Raw genomic sequence first — 19,455 nt, forward strand, 5'->3', positions numbered from 1 at the left:
CTGTTCCCTGACTTGTGGGCTCTTTGTCAGGGACTGTTTAATCCAAAATTTACACTACATGCATGCAGCCTGCTGTCATACCTGATGGATCCTTCTGTGCTGCCCCAAGCGAGAGAGGGGCAGGTCTCCACCACGGGCTTGTACAGACTAACTAAATTCACCTCAGTTATTTTTCAGTACTTCGGTTAACGAGCAGCCCCGTGCCGCGGGGCACATGGCCCTTCCTGCCAGGCAGGACTGACCGCAGGCTTTGCGCCTGCGATGCCCGCGGCGGGTCGCGCTGCCGGCTCCGGGACAGCAGGTGAAGGGGGCGGCGGAAAAGACAGGAGAGGGAGAGCAAAGGGCACGGCAGGGAGAAAAGCTGCGCCCCGTCCCCGTTCTGAAGCGCCGAGAGGAGGCGCAGGGGGAGCGGGCGCGGGGCAGGGCGTGCCGGGGCAGGGCGGTGCCCGGGCAGGGGCGGCCGCTGCCCTCAGCCCCCGGCCCAGCCCGGCCCGGCCGGCGGGGCCCGGAAGGCGCCGCGCTCCCTCACGGCCGCTGAGTGGCGGCGGCGCGTCACGTGCGCGCGGCCGGGCCGGGCCGTGCCGGGCGGGCGGGGAGGCGGCGGCGGCAGTGGCGGTGCCCGGGTGCGGTGCGACATGTCCCACCAGACCGGCATCCAAGGTACCCGCGGGGCTCCCGCGCCTCCGCTCCGCGGTGCCCGCTGCTCCTCATGACAGCCGGCCCCGTCTCCGCCGTGGCCCTGCTAGTCGGGCGGGAGGCGGGCGGAGCGCCTTTCTCCGCGGGTCGGGGCGCGGCGCGGGGGCAGGCGGCCGCGGCGGGCGCTTAGCGGGCCGTTCCCGGCGGGATTTTTCCCACTGCTGCGCTCTTTGTTTGCTGCCGGAGGAGCCCGTTCTTTGCGCCGCGGGCTGGCGAGGGGGTGAGCGAGCGGGGGAACTGCTGCTGGTTTCGTCCCCGGCGGCCACGGCTCCTTGGGCTCGAACCCTCTGTTCCCAGTCAGGCGGAGCATGCAGGGTTTATCGGCCCGGCGAAGCGCGCCCGTCCGCCCCGGAGAGGCAGGGAACCCGCCCGAGGAAAATGTTCTCTGCAGAGCCCCATGAATGGCAGGCACGGCCCGCCTGGGCTCAGGTAGTTCCCCCAGTGCAGGTTTCCCTGCGGCAGCGGAGTCAGCGTCCAGCCGCGGGCTGTCGCCTGCTCGGGGTCGCCGCACCGAGTTTGGGATGGGTTGGACAGCCCGGGATATGCCGGGGGCCGCTGCTGGCTCCCGTGGAGCGAGAGCCGTGGGGAGGAGCAGGAGCCCTGGCGTACGAGAGTCCACTATAAAGCTCATCACTGGGGGCCACAAAGGGGGAAAGTATGTGGGAACCTTTTTTTCCCGTGTTTCCAGGCCTTGGACGGTGCGAGGAGCAATTAGAAGGAGACCGCGTATTGTTTCGCAGTATTAGCGGGTTCCTCTGAATCACAGAATTGCTAAGCAGGGATTATATAGCAGGATTATGGAGGGGTCGGGTTTTACTGTCTGGATTTCTGCAATCTGCGTGTTGGGTGACTAGCACCATGTACTTTGCCTGCTCTCCGGTATTTATTGTTGAAGGTGACTTTTGTCCCAGCCATGGCAGCCCTTAGCTGCTCTTCTATGCCCTTTTTTGTCCATTGCGTGTGGTTTGCACCCTTTTCCCTCTCTTCTTTTCCTTCCTTTGCATGCCAATCTTTGGTCTTTTTGCAGCTTCTTGTTTTTAAGTTCTTCAGCCGTTCTCAGGCTAGAGGTGCACCTGGAATGATTTTTTTTTTCTTTTCCCAGTCTGGGGAAACCTGTTAGTAAATCGTAATCCCTTGTTCTCCAGGCGATGCAGGCAGGGAGGAGCAGAATAATACTCTGTTGCTTACTGTAAGCAAAAGAGTGGCTAATCCTCTTCTGCAGCTCTGCTTCGTGTCTGAGAATCATTTGTCCTCTGAGGAGAGCTGTAGAGAGAGAGCTCGGCAGCTTTCCTTCGGGAACCTGCCTCAGCAGGCACTAATCAGGAGTCCTGTTTGCAGCAAAGCATCAGCCTCTGCCATTTGGAAGAGGAATAGCTCTACTTGTGCCATTGCTGGCTTTAGCTACAAACAGGCTACTGTCAGTTTTAAACAATTACAAGATTTGGCAGCATGGGCTGCTTTTTTCTGGAAACAGAAATGAAGTCATGGGCACAGTGATATGTACCAGGCAGTTGCTAAAAGGACTGGACGTTTTAAACAGGCCAGTGCAGATAAATACTGTAGGAAGTTACAGAATGCAGTAACTGAAGGGAAATACAATTGAATGGGTTTACAGTCTTCTAAATAATTTTAATATAACGTTCCCTGCAAAATAGTTGTGAAATAGGCCCAGATTTTGATTCTGTGGCCCTCTGCTATGCAGAAAGTTTAAGAAGAAAATAATATCACTGTTGGGAATTTAACAACCTTCATGATGAGCAAAACCCATAGGTCACTTGATAGTGAGCTGGTTTCACAAGTGCCTCAAAATATTTTTTCAGGAAAATGTCACAGTTCTGGAATTGGTGTAGAGGCTGCTGTATTTTGTTCTTGTTTTCGTGTGCAATGTTGTAATGAGAGAATAAGGAACAAAAGGATAATAGACAAGAAGAGGACAAAGAATGTTTTGGGGCAACGAAAAGTCTAGGAAATGGCACAATGTTTGGTTGCTCAATGGAATGGTGAGGACTAGCAGAGATGACTAGAAAAGCTGGCAGGAAATTACTGTGGGGGTCTGCACTGGGGAAGTTGACAGCTGGGATGAAACTGGGCTTGAACTGGAAACCCACTGCAGTTGTTTGTTTAACACGTTCTTTTAACGTGCCATTTTGGACTCTCAGGATGGGGCTAGCACCACTTGGATGAACATAAATGTAAAATGTTTTGAGTATGGGCAGTAATGTTGCTGGATCCCATCTGTTCACTTGGCCTCAACCTGACTATAAATAATCCATTTATTTGTTTCCTGGTGTGATGTTTGTTTTGCTGGTGCTATGCTCTGTCCTATGGGATTACTTAAAGGACCAGCTTGCAATAAATGTTTTTCAGTAAATCCTTGCAATTCTCTTTCTCTGGTATAATTAAACTGATTTGCAGTTGGATTATTTAGCAGGGCAGTTGAGATAAGAATGGTCTTCATGCGAGTCAAGAGCAGTTCTTCAGTGTGCTTATGGAATTGAGTCTGTTATGATGGTGGTATAGTGTCAATGTGATTTACAAACATGTAAAAATATTTTAGTTACTTTGTAAATTCACTATAAAGCTATCATGCTACAGTAGGTTGGGGCTTGAACAATGTTGTCAACCATAGAAGGAGATAAGGCGGTATGAAACATGAGCAATGAGTGGCAGCTTTCACTGGTACTCTGCAGAGAGGTGCTCTCAGGAAAGACCATCACTTCAGCCAGACAAGCTCTAACATTTTCCTGGCAGGCGTATAGTTTCTGTCTGAAAGTTTGTGCTAAGCCTACAGACTTGGTGAAGCTGTTGTAATTTGAGATGCGTCATATTTTTATTGTGTTGCTGTGTTAGCTCTGAAACATGAGATTGATGATGTCACCTGTAGTTTTCACAATGTTGAAGATCATTTGGTATGCTAGAAAGCAGGGCTGTTTTGTAATGTTGCCTTTCATCTTTGTGTGGTATGCTGATGGTTGGAACAGTGTGCAGCCTAGCAGCAGCATCACTCCTGGGTTTGTTTTGCTGTCCAACTTTGCAGCAAAGGGCCAGTTGTACATTTTTTCCAGTGTTGTTCTTACCCTCATGAATATTCTTTGTCCTAGGGAAGTGAAATGTGTTAATTTGATTACTTTTATTTTCTCTTTTTCAGCTAGTGGAAGTGTTAAAGACATCTTTGTTGGAGCCAGAAATGGACAATACAGGCTTTTAAAAATAGTCATTGACAATGGTTAGTCAAATTTTATTTTTTTTTTCCTGGTTCTTTTAGCTATTTTCCTAGTTGTTTTAATGACTTAAACGTACAATTGTTTAAAAAGCAGAACTCTGCCAAATTAATGTTACTAAGGTTTTTCATATACAGAAGGTAAAATTTAAATTTTCGTGATCCTAAGTTTTTTTGCTACAATGCTATTGTATTTTTGCATTTGAATTTTTCTCCCAAATGTAATTTTATATTTTACTGAGAACTGCTCTGTATTTTCTATAGATAGTATAAATAAGCTTATTCTTATCTCTTACTAAAGAAAGAGTAGAGGAAATTGAAATTTCCAGACCTGTGTAGCATTTGGACACTGTTTACTTTCACTAGACAGAGAGCTATTCTTACATAACTACCAGTCACCTTAAATGTAGAACTGTAAATTTTATACTGATATATCCTGGTTAAAAAGGCAGATAAAAGTGCTGCATGTAGAAAGTCCTGCTAAAGCAGATGTTTAAGTGGTAATCTGACTACATAGAAAATATCTTTATAAGTCTGTGACTTTATTTAAATTTTCAAAATTAAAGCTGTTTCTTAAATCTCAACATATATGTATAAATAGAAAATGACAGTTTTGATCAGAACTGGAGTTTGATTTTTGAACTTCTTGGCAGGGGATGTAGGCTGCAAACATTGAAAGACAGACTATATAATTACTTTTATTTTCTTTAATAGAAATGTTTGTTGGTTGTATAAGATATTTCCTGGTTTAGTCCATCTTTTCAAGCGTGTCAGTTGTCCACTTTGAAGGCGTTGGTTTTAGACTTCATTCACTTACAGTACACTAAAAATCTGTTAGCTGGAGAAATTTACATGTACGCACATACACAGATACACTTTCATTGGTAGGTAAATAACCTACTGTTAACCTTCCTTGTGTTTGCTTTTCTTAGGAAGTCTTCTGATATTTTAAGATAGGTTTCTTTAAGGCTGTGGGAGTAGTAAGATTACAAGGCAGGACTTTGTGATAATCAGAGTAGCACAAAGTAAATGCTGACAAACCATTGTTTTGGGGTTTTTTTTCCCATTAACCAAGGCAAAACAATATGCTTTTGTGTATATGCTACTTTACAATATGAAGTGAAGCCTAGAAATAAGATACAAATTTAATACTTTCCCTATTTTTTCATTTCCTGTTTTTGTGTGTATGTACTCATGTGTATAAACATATATATAGATCAAAAACATATAGGTATATACATTTCATCTCCATAAGAAGCAGAATCCAGTCTTTGATAGTATTTTCTGAAGTTCAAAAAGAAACCTGTAAAACTCCCAGTATACTGGAAGAAGAGCAGTTCCTCATCTGTCTTCAGGAGCTTTAAGGAACAGATAATAGCCAACAGATAAAATTCAAATCGTGTTTTGCTAATCTGAGTTAATAAGAGATTTGCTGCTGGGCATGAAGTTCCTCTGGCTGTATCTTAAATCCAAGTGGGTATAAATCCACTTAGAGTTCAGAATTGGCAAGTACATTCTGAATACCCTTGGTTTAACTGTACAACTTCAGGTATTCAGGTACTTTGTGTCTAATTCAGAGAAGGGCCAGACACCCTTGCCCTGAGCTGTTGATGTTCTGTGAGTTACTGTAGTGGAATGCTTTGCTTGAAGTTTTGCTGTAGAGGCATTTGTGTGCTGTTGTACTTTTGTAAAATGAAGTTTTGTAAGACCTAGGCTCCCAAAAGTTGATTTGTATACTAGCTACTATGATGGTCTTCAAACTGCTGCATTTAAACAAGGTCTTCAAACTGACCCCATTTAAACAAGGTATTTCTATTCCACTTGTGTGGGCTAGTATCTCTTGGGAGGCTGTTAAATGTTTTGTAAGACAGTATGCTAATATTTCCTTTGGAAACAGAGATGTGATATATAAATAAGAGAAAAATCTTGTTGCTACAGCTGTTCACATAATTAAATACCATTGAAGTATTCTATACAGACTTAAACCAATTATACATAATAAACAACTTCAGTCATTTAAAGAGACCATAGCTGTGAAGCTGTATTAGAAAGAGGTTTATCTACTTACATAGACAAGTCAGTGATTAGTGCAAGCATATTCATTCCAAACTCTTTTCACTGTATAACTGGGTTATTGAGTCCTTACAATGAATACAAACAGTAATGCATTATACCAAGAGCAATATAATTATAAATCTAAAATTGGAAAGTTTACTCTTATTTATACCTAAGTATTCCAAATTAAAAATAAACTTAGTGTTAGAACACAGTTCTTATTTCCCTTCTGTGTATGTTATGGTAGAAAAACTAAAATCAGTAGTATTGCTTCAGATCAAAGAACTTGATGACAGCCAGCTCGTTACTTCCCTACTATCAGAATTTTGGTTAAAGTAAGTTAGGGTTTGAACATACACAGCTTTTGTAGGAGTTCACCTACTTTTACACTGCCTGTTCTTGTCTTCCATTGTTCTGGGCATAATTATGAACAATTAAGTGTCCAATTAACTTCTTATTGTAATTATTAATTTTGACAGATGCTATTAACTGTATAGTTGCTAACCTGTAGCTTTGGTTATTGGTTTTAGAGCAGCTTGTTGTGGGATCCTCTAGACAGCCAGTTGGATCATGGGAAAAGGATTATGATTCCTTTGTCCTTCCTCTTCTTGAAGACAAGCAACCATGTTACATATTATACAGATTAGATTCACAGAATGCTCAAGGATATGAATGGATCTTCATTGCATGGTCACCTGATCACTCTCCTGTAAGTAACAGTCATCAGAGGCTTCATGTTAAGGATTTTTCAACAGTACCATTTGATCTGAATCTGAGATATGAAGGAAAAGGATCTGAGGAATGAAGCATTCCCCAACCTTGTCCTACATTCCGAGAAGAAAACAGCTAGGAAGATGTTTTTTTAAGATGATTAAAGAGCAAATCAGTAGGTCTAGATGGAGTACAGCTGATCCTATGTATTTTTAGCCTGACTGGTGGACACAATACAGTTTTTTTGCCCTGTTTGTCTGTCTTACTGTCAGGATTTCAGAAAATTTATGGAAAGATATAGGACAGAAATCTTAATGGGTGCTCATATAGAGAAGAATTACAGTGTGAGCTCAAGCTGTTTATTCTGTTTGGCTTGCTGGCTGCCCAGCTGGCACTCGTGGCTATGTGGTGTGCCACAGAATACACTCCTTCTAGTGCTTTGAGAGCATGGGAGAGGACCGAGGTCAGAATTAAGGATTTCTAGGAGAAACTAGGATACCAGTTCTGGGAATGTGGGATAAAGGAAGGCAGAAAGCAAAGCTTTCCCAGTATTCCTACTGCTTTCACTAGCAGTTAGAAAATAATAAGAGATCAAAGTTGATGTGCATAAAGATGATTATGTGGAAGAGGTGAAGTATTGTGGAGAGGATAACATGATGGTGAAATAAAGTGGGAAGGTGGGACTGCTGAAAGAGGAGTAAGTGACTATGTGAGACAGCAAGTTAATAGGGAGCAAACATAATTTTTCCACTCTGTAGTTGAACCATAACTATCTGAAGTCACTGTCAAATCAAAAGTAATAATGAGTTAGTTCTGTTGCATCAATTAGTACACAGACAAGGTGACAAAAGATTCAAACAATTGTGTTTCTTCCCATTTAAAATTAGTAACCATTATGTTGATTTTTTTTTCCTATTTAAAGAAAAGCTCATACTCCTAAGGCTGCAATTCAGTTTTGAAGTTACTTTGATAATAAGACATAGTATCATGACCTTGTGAATTTAATAATATGAGTAAGTAACATGATTCAGAGCTCTACTAGTTTAATAGTGCAGTTTCAGCACTTGAAATACTTGGTTCAAGAAAGTATTGTTTGTTAATGGACTTGGTACACCAACATGCTGGATTCTCTGTGTGCAGCAAAATTTTAAAAAAGAACCAAACCAAAAAGCTACTGTTCTATTATATGCTAGGTTCGTCAAAAAATGTTGTATGCAGCAACCCGAGCAACACTTAAGAAAGAGTTTGGAGGTGGCCATATTAAGGATGAAGTATTTGGAACAGTACAGGTATGTTTTTCTTTTCAAGGTCGGGACACTGAACATAGTAGCTGATGTTATTGGTATGAATGTGGGTTGCTTATGGTCTTTTTGGATTAAAGAAAAAAAGAGTTAAAAGCTATGTGTGTTATTCCAGTGTTAGAGTGTGTTTAAGCTCACACAAACAAGTTAATCATCAGGCTTAGAAGTCCTTGCTTCTAATTGTTATGAAAACTAAATAACCTAAGAATAATAGGCATATCTCTAATCTCATTGTATGAGCATGAGTTCTTTAATGGAATGGAAGGAGTTGGAAGTTTGAGGAAGAATAGAGGATATTGTAGTAGGGAAAAAAGCTGTGAAAAAGCTGTTGTGGTGGACTAATAATTCTGTTGCTCACTGAGTAAATAATTTGTTACATTTATCATTAACCTGTTATGGAGGCTTCATTATTCTATCAAACATATGGAGAGGCTGTATTCTAGGGGAGTAGATAACTGATGTGCTAAGGGGGTTTACTGTTAGGGATCCTGTTATTTTTTTCTTGTCTGTTCAATCAACCAGTCTTTCACTGCCACTTGCACCAAACCATTAGCAGTCTATGTAATATATGGAATTTGTGTCTAGCCCTACAAGTCTGAGCTTCCATCTCAGTTTTGAGGAGGAAGCATTAGATCTGTCTTATTGTTATTTCAGAATGGGCCTGGGGCACATGGAAGATGACATGGATATAACTCACTTTTCCTAGGCTCATTATGTTACAGCTTATATATCTCTACAATGCTGGTTTCAGTATCTTTATAAACTTCTTAATTGTTGCTGGTCTTTAATGTTCATCTGTGTGAAAATCACAGCTTCTTCAAGGTGTTCAATTTGCTGATCTCACTCAGGATGTTGATCATCAGTGTCCAATGGGTTACTTTGTCTTTATTTTGTTAAACCTAAGGATGGTTTGGTTGTAACAAGCACTGTTACTGTGGTGGAACCCTACTATGATCCCACCTGCTAATTCATATGTATTAAGCTGGGTACCTCTGGGCTTCTGAAATAAGACATAATGGAATATTGCAGTATTGAAATAAAAGAAACATAACTGTATGGAAGGCAACTGATTTTTGCAATGTTCCATAGAAAATCATTGAAGAAAAGTTTCTAAAATTCTAAAAAAACCCTGATAAATATTGATATTGTGCTTTCAGGATGATGTTTCACTGAATGGATATAAAAAATATTTGATATCACAATCCTCCCCTGCACCTTTGACTGCAGCAGAAGAGGAACTTCGACAAATTAAGATTAACGAGGTACCTAAAATGTCTTCAAGAATGTGTGGGAAATGGTGCAGAATTCCAAATGTATTGTAGGGAAATGTCTTTCTAGGGCAAAAAAAGGCAGAACAGAAAATGGAAAGTTTCAGAAAGTGTGAGTGGATGAGCATATAAATGTACTTCTCAATGGGTTGAAACTACAGGGGGATGGTGGCTGGAGTTGAAGTGGCATGAGAGATCTCACGGTGTTTGAAAGGCCTAGTGTCTGAATCAGAGGCCTGGCAAATGCAGAGCCTAATTGTTGCAACTTCAGCTTTTAGTATCACTGGATGTCCTTCTTTGTGCAGGGTGACCAGGCACTGGCACTGGTTGCCCAGGGAGGTTATGGGGTCTCCATCCTGGAGATATTTAAAAGATGTTTGGACAGACAACTGGGTAGCTGGCTCTAGGTGGCCCTGATTAAACAGTCTTGTTGGACAAGGTGATGTCTTTCCAACCTCAGTCATTGTCCACATGTGATTGTCTGCATTTCCCATGGTGGCAGAAATTGTAGAGAAAACACAGAATAGCAATTTTTGCAGTGAGTGATTGCCAGAAGAATTTCAGCTGCCTTATTCTTAGAGGAAAGGTGCATAGTTTCTGGTACCAGTGCATATGTCTTTAAGACTGAGAAGAGGGGAAGAGGATTCCAATAAAAATAAAACAGAAATCCAAACCAAATAGCTGATCACTTTAAAAAACTGATTCGCTTATGCTAAAACACTTTTAGAAAAATCTCTATCCTAAGAGAGAGCCTTTAAGCAGAAAAATTGATGATTGCCAGATAACTAGTGACTGAAAGTTTCAGAGGATTCTTTTTATCACATTTTTCCTTCATTTAAACACTGTTTATGTCAGATGTATATTAAAATAGGTCATGTGCTGAACTTATTTGTTCTTTAGACTTGTATGTTTGAGCTGTGGTACATGTGTTTGAAGTATGATTTATTTCTGTAGCTGGATACCATTGTATTAAATACAATTGTGTATCTTTTGTTTTCAGTCTACCGTGCTTTTGCTGCAATTTTATTATTTATTGACTTTTTTTCCCAGTGGTGTCTTTTGTTAGTTTTCATGTCTGATTTCAACAATTCAATGCAGAAATCATTAAATACTGCATTTTACTTCATCAGCTTTAAAAAAATAAAACAGTAATGAATGTAAAATTTCTGGATTGGGATTGGTGATCACTTCTAGTATTAGTGTATGTACTGCGTACAATGTGTTTAGAAGGTGATTCATACAAACCAAGTCTTCATGTGTTCTGAAATTTCAGCAGCAATACCTTTGCTTTTCAGGGACACATAAATTATATATTGCTGCCATTTTTGCTTTGTTTGAAACATCTCACAATACATTAACTTACGTCATTTTTCTCTTCATTGTTTGCACCGTTATAAAGCCTGTAATTAGACTTAGAAAACAAAAAGCTTTCTGATTTTAAAAAGTTTTCCATATGTATATTCTTTCCTAATTACCCTAAGAAATATTTTACTGGGTCAGATCAAAGGATCACCTAGTCTGTTGTCAAGTCCTTGAGGGAACAACAGAAATTTAGGAAGGATGTAGGAGCAGGGCAAGAAGGCCATAATTACCTTAAATGCTCTTCTGTTGCTTCAACCTTTGCAGGTAGGGAGCTTCCTGTGCAACAGATGACATCTTACTATATTGTTCTTCTTAATGGGATTTTCATCCATCATCCATCTAGTCTTGTCATTTCTATAAATCCACATAAAGGTTTTGTTGGCCACAGGTCCTGTGGCAGCATATTCCACAGCTTGACAAAATACTTTGTAAAGAGCCATTGACTGCTCTGTAGAATCTCTGGTTTATTCTGATACCTCTACAGATAGTATGGTTAAGGCAAAAAAGAGTCATTCAGTCAATCCTCAGTTTCCTTCTCCCCTTAGATAAAGCCCTCTGTGTCCCAGAATGCCAAACATGTCCTGGGCTGCATCAACAGCAGTGTGGCCAGCACGTAAAGAGAGGTGATCCTCTCCCTCTGCTCTGCTTTGGTGAGATCCCCCTGGAACTCTGCATCCAGCTCTGGGGTACTCAGCATAGGAAGGACATGGACCTGTTAGAGTGGGTCCAGGAGGGGGCCACAAAAATGATCATAGGGCTGGAACATATTCCCTGTGAGAAAGGGCTGAGAGAGTTGGGGTTGTTAAGACTGGAGCAGAGAAGGCTTTAGGAAAATCCTAGTGGCCTTTCAGTTCTTAAAGGGGGCTTGTAAAAAATAAGGGGACAGATTTTTTAGCGGGGCCTGTTGCAATAGAACAAGGGAGAATGGTTTTAAACTAAAACAGGGTAGGTTAGATCAGCTATGAGCAAGAATTTGTTTTATGGTGAGTGTGATGAGGTACTGGAAGAGTTTGCTGAGAGAGGTGGTAGATGCCCCATCCCTAGAAACATTCAAGGTCAGGTTGGATGGGGCTCTGAGCTACCTGATCTCTTTGAAGATGTTGCTGCTTTCTGTGGGGGGGTTGGACTGGATCACCTTTGGAGGACCCTTCCAGCCACAATTGTGCCATGATTCTCTATCCATGGACCTCTGTTGTATTCCTTATCAGTTATCTCTTCCAGGCTGACAAGTACTAATCTGGGTAGTTCTTCCTCCTAAACAAAGCACTCCATACTTCTGATGCTTTTGCTTTTCTCTGCAGTTTTTCCAGTTCTGCTATGTAATTTATGAGATGGAGGGATGGGGAAGCCAGATCTGCATGTGGTATTCAAGATGCAGGCATGTTACTGATATCTACAGTGCGTAATAACGTGGTCTGTTCTCTACTCTTTTTTCTAACAATTTGTAACATTTCATTTGTGGATGGGGAGTGTTCAGATTTTTTTTTTTTTTGCCTTGGGGTTATTTTCAGATTTAGTCAGAATGAGATGCAAGGTCTTGCTCCTGAATGGTAGTAGCCAGCTCAACCCAGTCACCATACAAGTAGAAAAAGAGGTTTTTTTTCCTCCTGCATACATTTACATTTATTCACAGGAAATTTCATCTGACATTTTATCCAGCACTCAGCAGCCATTATTAACTAAATCTTAGCAGTGTGAATTTAAATATTCTTAAGTGACTTAGGTGGTTCTGTTAATTTTCCTAGATCTGGAGTTACACTGGGTTACTCTCTTCCCTTGTCTATCTCCACACTTCACCGCTTGTTTTTAAGTTTGGAGTACTTATTTTCTACCTGTATTCTAATATGGATTCTAGACTATGGTATTTTATGATGGTTTATTATTTTTGTGATGCCTATTTTACATTTGTCAGTCAGGCTTTTATGCAGACTTAGATTTTGCAAAACATTTTTTCCATAACCTTGTTCATAAATTTATCAATCTTTGTGCAAAGTAAGCTCCCCACCTGCTTTCTTTTCCTCTTTCCTTGTTGCTGACAAGCTTTTCTTGAAAATATGAAGTACAAGTATGTGTTGCCACAAGTGTTTTTAATTTTTTTATCAGTTTGTTTCATATCTTACTAGCATCTCTTTTTAATAAAGCTGCACATCTTCTAGTTGATAGATCTAGGGCAGGAAAGGTCCACACTTTCCATTTGGTACACTTTTTTGACTTTTGCGGCTTCATAACCAATGTTAAATGTAATTGTGAAACTTTAAAAGTAAGTAAATATATTAAAAAAGCAGTATTTAGACAATAAACTAAGACTGAAGAAGACTGGAGGCCAGAGCTCGTTTTAAGAGAAACTGAATGAATACTAAGATAAACATAAATTCTTGAACATCAGCTTTAAAATAACTGTTCTCTCAAATAATTTGACACTAATATAACTGGATTATGAATAACTGTCTAGCTTGTCCTGGATTTTTTTTTTTTTTTTTACTTTGTGGTAGACTGTCTGGAAATAAAAAATTAGGATTTTGTTTGTTATTTTGTTTGCTTTGGTTTTGGTAGAGGCTATTTGTGGGAGTATGTTGAAGCAGGAGGGAGAGTAGAAGCTTTACTTTTCCTTCCAGAATATCAGTTTGTCTCATAATTTCTCTCTTCCTTCAAAAATTTCGACTCCCTAGAAATCATGTCTTTGTTTTGATCTAAAATTTTTTAAGCTATAACGAAGTTTATAGGGAATATTTTCAGTTTAAAATATAACACAACATACGAAAGTGAAGATTTTTTTTTCCTGGATTATTGTTGTCTTTGTAACAGATTTTAACTTAGAACTTCTTCACTGACACTTGAACCAGTTTTCCCTCTGATGACTTTGTTGCTCTCCTAAGCAGAACAGAGCATGTTTCAGAGATAAGAAATTTTGCAGGCTACCAAACAAACATGACCTGTAAATTAAAAAATGCAAATCTTTTGTATATGGGGATGATTTCTTGGGGTGGTTTATTCTTGTAATAGCTACTGCTAACTCTATGTGTAACCATATGAAATGCATTGTCAGTCATTGTATGAAACCAAATAAATGCCTGCAGAGGTTTCTTTTAACAACTCAGCTGACTTGTGTTCCAGGTACAGGCGGATGTTGGTGTAGATACCAAGCATCAAACACTGCAAGGAGTAGCATTCCCTATTGCTAAAGATGCTATTCAGGCTCTGGAGAAACTGAAAAATAAGAAACTCAATTATGTACAACTGGCAAGTATAAAATACTTTAACTATTTTTTAATAATGAGTATAAAATAGATTACCCACATATTAAATAATGTGTCTTGATGTAGTATGCTGACAAATTACTATTTTGAATTAGATTAATCCAAACTTTATTCCATCCTGTCATGTTCTCTGGTTTGTTTTTTGTGTATTAACTATATTCATGTTTGCTTTGTTTACAGCAAATTGATATGAAAAATGAAACTATTATTTTGGCCAACACACTTGATACTGAACTTAAGGACTTGCCAAAAAGAGTTCCAAAGGATGCTGCACGTTACCACTTTTTCCTGTATAAGCACACACATGAAGGAGACTATTTGGAATCCATAAGTATGTGAAAATTTCTCAATATGAAACATCACTGGCTTGTTTCAAATTCCTTAGGAATTTTGAGTCAGATCATGTGTCAGCATGATCATAAATTTCAGAGTCATTTGGTTGTGAAACTGTGAACTTGCGAAGGAGAGCTCTTATGTGAGCTATCCCTTTTGATTATGAGCACCCATAAATGTGAAAACATACAGATACTGGCCATTCTCTTATCCCCTGTTTGAAATTAAACACTTGCTGAAGCAAAAAAGCTCCAGAACAGCACTACATATTTTGCTTTCAGATTGCATAGTTGATTTCCATTGCCTCTTTGCTATAAATGGTTTTATGATACAACTTTTGATGGAGTGTATTTATGGTCTGATTTGTGTCATTGTTTTCTTTTCCTGCAGTTTTCATCTACTCTATGCCAGGGTATACCTGTAGTATACGAGAACGAATGCTCTACTCTAGTTGCAAAAGTCCACTGTTAGAAATTGTAGAAACACAGTTGTGGATGCAGATAGTTAGAAAGGTAAGTGCAGGGGGTGTATGGGTATTTTCTCCATACCTGTCTTCCCTTCTTAATTAAAATCTATAATTGTCTCTGTCACCACCTTGTCTAAACAATGACAAGTGTAATTTAGTTTGTCCTGAACAGGAAATAATGGTTGATGGAGCTAGAGGATCAAAGTTAAGTCATGGAAGTTTTACTGTGTTTCATAATTTCTACCCTTTTATCTTGAACAAATATATCCTTGTGCATCAAGGAAGTATTTGAGAGTACTTTGAAGGACTTTATAGAATTAACATGATTTCTTACTCAAAGTTGTGTCGTATTTTGGACCACAACATATTGCTGTTGTTAAACACTAAATTCCTTTAAGCCATAGTTATGTAGGGATTTTCAAAATCATTTCAAGCTGCAGTTCTGAAAATTGGAACTGCTATCTTAGGAGTCCTTGATGGGGCAAAGAAGTATTTGCAAGTAAGCTGATCTTTTCACACTGTATAGATTTTACTGCAATGCAAAAAGTTGCTTCTCACCTCCCGGAGACCACAGAAATGGTCCACTTGTTACCTATGGATATGTTTTTAACACTTTTGTGGAAGAGATTATGTTTACCTTAAAAATAGCAGAATTAATACTAACCATTTTTAGTAAGATGACATGAATTAACTAGATTTTTGCTATGTGTATTTGTATGTAATTATTTTTCTGAAATTGCCTTTCTGCAACAAAACTAAAGCACCATGTGACTCCTGAAAATTCCTGCAGACTGAAATTTCTGAAGCATGTCCTTGTAACAGCAAAACAGGGGCTGACAAGTCTTTCAAGTGTTATGGTTGGCAGGGCATGAAGTGCTGAATGCTCAGCAGAGCAAGGCCATAGCATTTCTCTGAATTCTAAATTCCTGCAATTTAAAACAGGGGAGTTTGGCTTGAGAACAGTATTTTCCTTCTGTTTGGTTTCAAATATCTAGATTTTGAAAACTAAAACACTCCCCTCCATTCTGTTCATTATTTTAGCTGTTTCTTGCTAAACACTTGAGTACTTGCTGAGTGGCAGTAGCCAGCTAATAACATAAGCTTCTTTATACACCTCCCCCTCTTTCTCAAGAGATAACAATATGCATCCACATTGCTTAATTAGTTAGTGCTTAAAACATGTTATAATGAACAATTTTGATTCTTCAAATGTATAAATACTTAAAATGAGTAAATAAGTAACATAGAATGTGTTCTCCTAGTTAGTGTTAACAGGTACACTGTGCCAAAGCTTGTGACCAAAAGAAGTCCTTAGCATATGTACTGTTTAGTTGTGCTTACATTTCAGGAAACTAATTAAGTCACACTTAATAGTGGTGAGAGTATAGGGGAGTTTCAGGAAAACTATCCAAGATTTCTCAGGGCATTAGGCACAAGTTGGAGAACTTTTCATGCTTGACTTTGAACATTATTGCACATATGGTTTTAATATAGTATTGAGTTTCAGCAAAGTTTCTAAATGTTTTTGACTTTGAGTATGATTTTTTTTCTGCCAGATTGAAATAGATAATGGTGATGAGTTAACTGCTGACTTTCTTTATGAAGAAGTACATCCAAAACAACATGCTTACAAACAGAGTTTTGCTAAACCAAAAGGTCCTGCAGGGAAGAGAGGAATACGAAGACTGATCAGAGGTCCAGCAGAGACTGAAACACCAAGTGATTAGAAACTGTGTTTGTATTTGTTTAAGTGTTAAAGTAAGAAGTGGAATTCTGGCTTTTGGTAATGAACTGAAATCATTCCATTCATAGATGCTAGGGATAAAAAAAAGCTCTTTGTACTCTTCTCTTTTCTGACCTCAACACTTTTTATATTGTTACATGATTATATTTGTTGACCATGTTTTATGACATATAGAAGAGATAATTATTTTGAAGCTAGAAGAAAAAAAACTAAGATACCCCTTTATTTTAATTTAGAAGCCATTATTAATAGCTGTACATGTGATCATAAACTTTGCAGACATAAGACTATGAAGCCCATGTATTCTGTCAGTAAGTCACAGCTGTATTCTTATGCATAGCCTATTAAACCTCTAAGACTTTCCATGTGAGAAGAGATGAAGGACTAGTGTTGTCCCAATTAAAACTTTATTTTTCCTTGTAGCACTTAAGGACAATAGTAAAATAAAAGGTTGTCTTTGGATTTTGACAGGATGCATTGCTGGATTTTGTTGTTTTGTTTGGTTTTTTTTTTCCTTGTAATGGAAAAGATAAACTAAAATCAGTTATCATTCAATTAATATAAGCATTCAGGAATAGATGGACATTTTCCGAGGCAAAGACTTGGTCATCTCAAATTTACAACTAATTTAATGAATTACCTTTTAATGAAATCTGACATAAAACACAATAGCTTTTCCAGACTTCTGTATCACTCATAAGTGTTACATATTAGGTACTGAATGACCAAGTATAAAAGGAGATTAAATGTCAATGAGTTAGTATATTCAATAGATTATGGAGCTGCTTTCAGAGCAATATGTCTAAAGTAATTAATTATCTATGTAGTTGGATCTAAAAATGTGTAAGTTCAGTAAAAAGGAAGCAGTCTTGCTTCATAACAGTGAGGTCCTACTGTGTTTGTACTATCAACTGCAATTTTTACTTTCAAGATATTCTGAAAATTACTTTTTCTAAATGCTTGAACTTCAGTGTAACTTAAATCTATAATTTAAGTCCAACTAGGTCTTGAATAACTGCTGGCAGCAAGCCCCTAGTTAGGATTTTGATGATTTTTTCCTCCCTTCTTCCCTTCTTCAAAATACTTAAATCAGCCAGAATAGTCTAAACTTGATTGAACTGTAAGTAATGTGTTTAACAGGAAAAGGAAAAGTAGATTATTTTAATAAGTGCATTAAGGGGGAATTAGATGTGGAAGTCAAGTATTGGATGACCTTAAATATTTAAAACTGTGTGATGAAGCAAATACTTGTGAATAGATTATATTCCCAGTGAGGACTTGCTTTTTATGTGACCTTTGTGGTTTTTGAGTTTTGTTGGTTTTGGTTTTTTTAAAGCTACACGGGAGTTGCCAGCTTTGGTTTATTGGGTATTATTGTAGCTGCTGGATATACTCATTATAGAGCTGAATGGTATGTTTACCTGGTGGAAGATGGATTTAAGGTTTGTAGGGGATAATGTTTTGACATTAGTAGTTCCTGATGAAAAATTGTTTTATCTATTATTTAGTTTGGCTATACTAGCTTACTATTGACATCTGAGATTGCACTATATAATGTGAAGGTTGCAATAGTTGGTATTACCGTGGGTTTTTTATGTGCAGCAGAAATTTTACACTTCAGCTTTTTTTTTCATTTAATTTTACACACTACATCAGTCCAATTCAATAGCTCTTGATCCTCAGCTAATCTCCTGCTTGCTCTTGTGTTCTTTTCCTGTCTCTTGCCTTCTGTATTATGTGTCAGGCAAATTTCATTGTTTTTTAAATATGCTAATTGAGTGTGCAGCTCATTGTACACTGTTATTAAATGTATTTTTAGGTTAACTCAAATATTTGCAACACACCTAATTCACTTCAGAATTTTTGTTGTGGTTTGGTTTTAAGGACTGTAGCATTGAAAAATTACTGCTAGAGGGTTGTTTGAATTTAGTATTCCTGCCCTTGTGCCAGCCATAGCAAGAGTGCACACACTTTCTTGAGCCAGTAAAGAGGTTCAGCTTTTTAAGACTAAATATTTTAAATAATGAGCAGTTTGACCTGATACGGTTGTGTGGATGTTGCGGGGGTTTTGTTGGATGTTTGTTTTGGGGTTTTTTTCACTGTTGCTTTTCGGTTTTGTTTTTTGGTTTTTTGTGCAATCCTGACCTAGGTAGATGAGGATAGGAGATGGAAAACTTAATCTGGAGGAGGATGAGAGCTGGTTAAATGATTATGCAAGAGCATTTATGATGAGCTGCTTTAGAGTTCAGCCCAAACCAGACATTGTAAATTTCCCTATGTGAAAATATTCTATGTGATGTACACACCCAGCCCAGACAGGAGTCAGTCATATCCTGAGCACGTCTCCTTCTCTTTTCCCAAAAAGAGAATTATATGAAGTCTTGCACTGCTGGCTGCTTCTCCAGGCCTCTTGTAGCTATTCTCCTAACAGCAATAAGAAGTATCTTATTGTAAGTTCTTTTTGTACAATCTATCACGTTTACATCTACATAGTTGCCTCCACTTCTGTTCATGAATGTTCAGAACCAGGGCAAAATGTGGGCGTTAATCAAAGTTGCTCCATTAACTGTCTCTGGTCATTAAATAATTGAAAGTGTCCATTCAAATTGTTGGCCTTCATAAAGCCCAAAAGCAATGCAGCTGCTTGCAGTTAACTCACAAGCTATTAAATAGTTAATTAACAGGACAGGTAATTATTTAGTATGTTTATGTTGCAACTTAGGGAGATCTTGATCTTTTAAAACACTCCTATCAACGGTTAAACTAATCAAGGTAAAAATTGCTCTGTTGCTCAGATTGACATTGTAAATAAAAAAAATTGTTTATCAGTGTGTTTAAGTATTCAATGAAAGCCACCTTCAGATGCTAAAATTAATTAAGTTTACCTTATCTATTTTGTAATTTACTTTATAAATAAAGATTGATGCTTTAGCTTGGTGTTGTCTGAATCATTTCATAGTCTCTTTAATGGAGATCTATTTTCTAAGATCAGAACGTGTAATAGGCAGTTCTCATGGGACTAGAAAGTGACTGTGGGGTGTA

At 38.7% G+C, this 19,455-nt stretch overlaps 1 protein-coding gene across 3 annotated transcripts; it reads left to right on the forward strand.

Annotated features, from left to right (window-relative positions):
• The first annotated feature begins 246 nt into the window (after positions 1-246).
• On the forward strand, positions 247-19,344 carry TWF1 (twinfilin actin binding protein 1). 3 transcript variants are annotated; one of them, XM_077178894.1, is made up of 9 exons: positions 247-301; positions 3,845-3,922; positions 6,502-6,680; positions 7,876-7,971; positions 9,141-9,245; positions 13,728-13,853; positions 14,051-14,201; positions 14,594-14,715; positions 16,226-19,344. In XM_077178894.1, exons 1-9 carry the CDS (start codon positions 262-264, stop codon positions 16,394-16,396), a joined length of 1,068 nt encoding a protein of 355 aa, XP_077035009.1. In that variant the 5' UTR covers positions 247-261; the 3' UTR covers positions 16,397-19,344. The 3 variants fall into 3 exon arrangements, with proteins under 3 accessions (XP_077035009.1, XP_077035011.1, XP_077035010.1); XM_077178896.1 differs by lacking the exon at positions 247-301 and adding an exon at positions 470-660; XM_077178895.1 differs by lacking the exon at positions 247-301 and adding an exon at positions 1,083-1,125.
• The last annotated feature ends 111 nt before the right edge of the window (positions 19,345-19,455 follow it).

This window comes from Agelaius phoeniceus, chromosome 5 (assembly GCF_051311805.1).
Source record: "Agelaius phoeniceus isolate bAgePho1 chromosome 5, bAgePho1.hap1, whole genome shotgun sequence".
In the NCBI taxonomy this organism is placed as follows: domain Eukaryota; kingdom Metazoa; phylum Chordata; class Aves; order Passeriformes; family Icteridae; genus Agelaius; species Agelaius phoeniceus.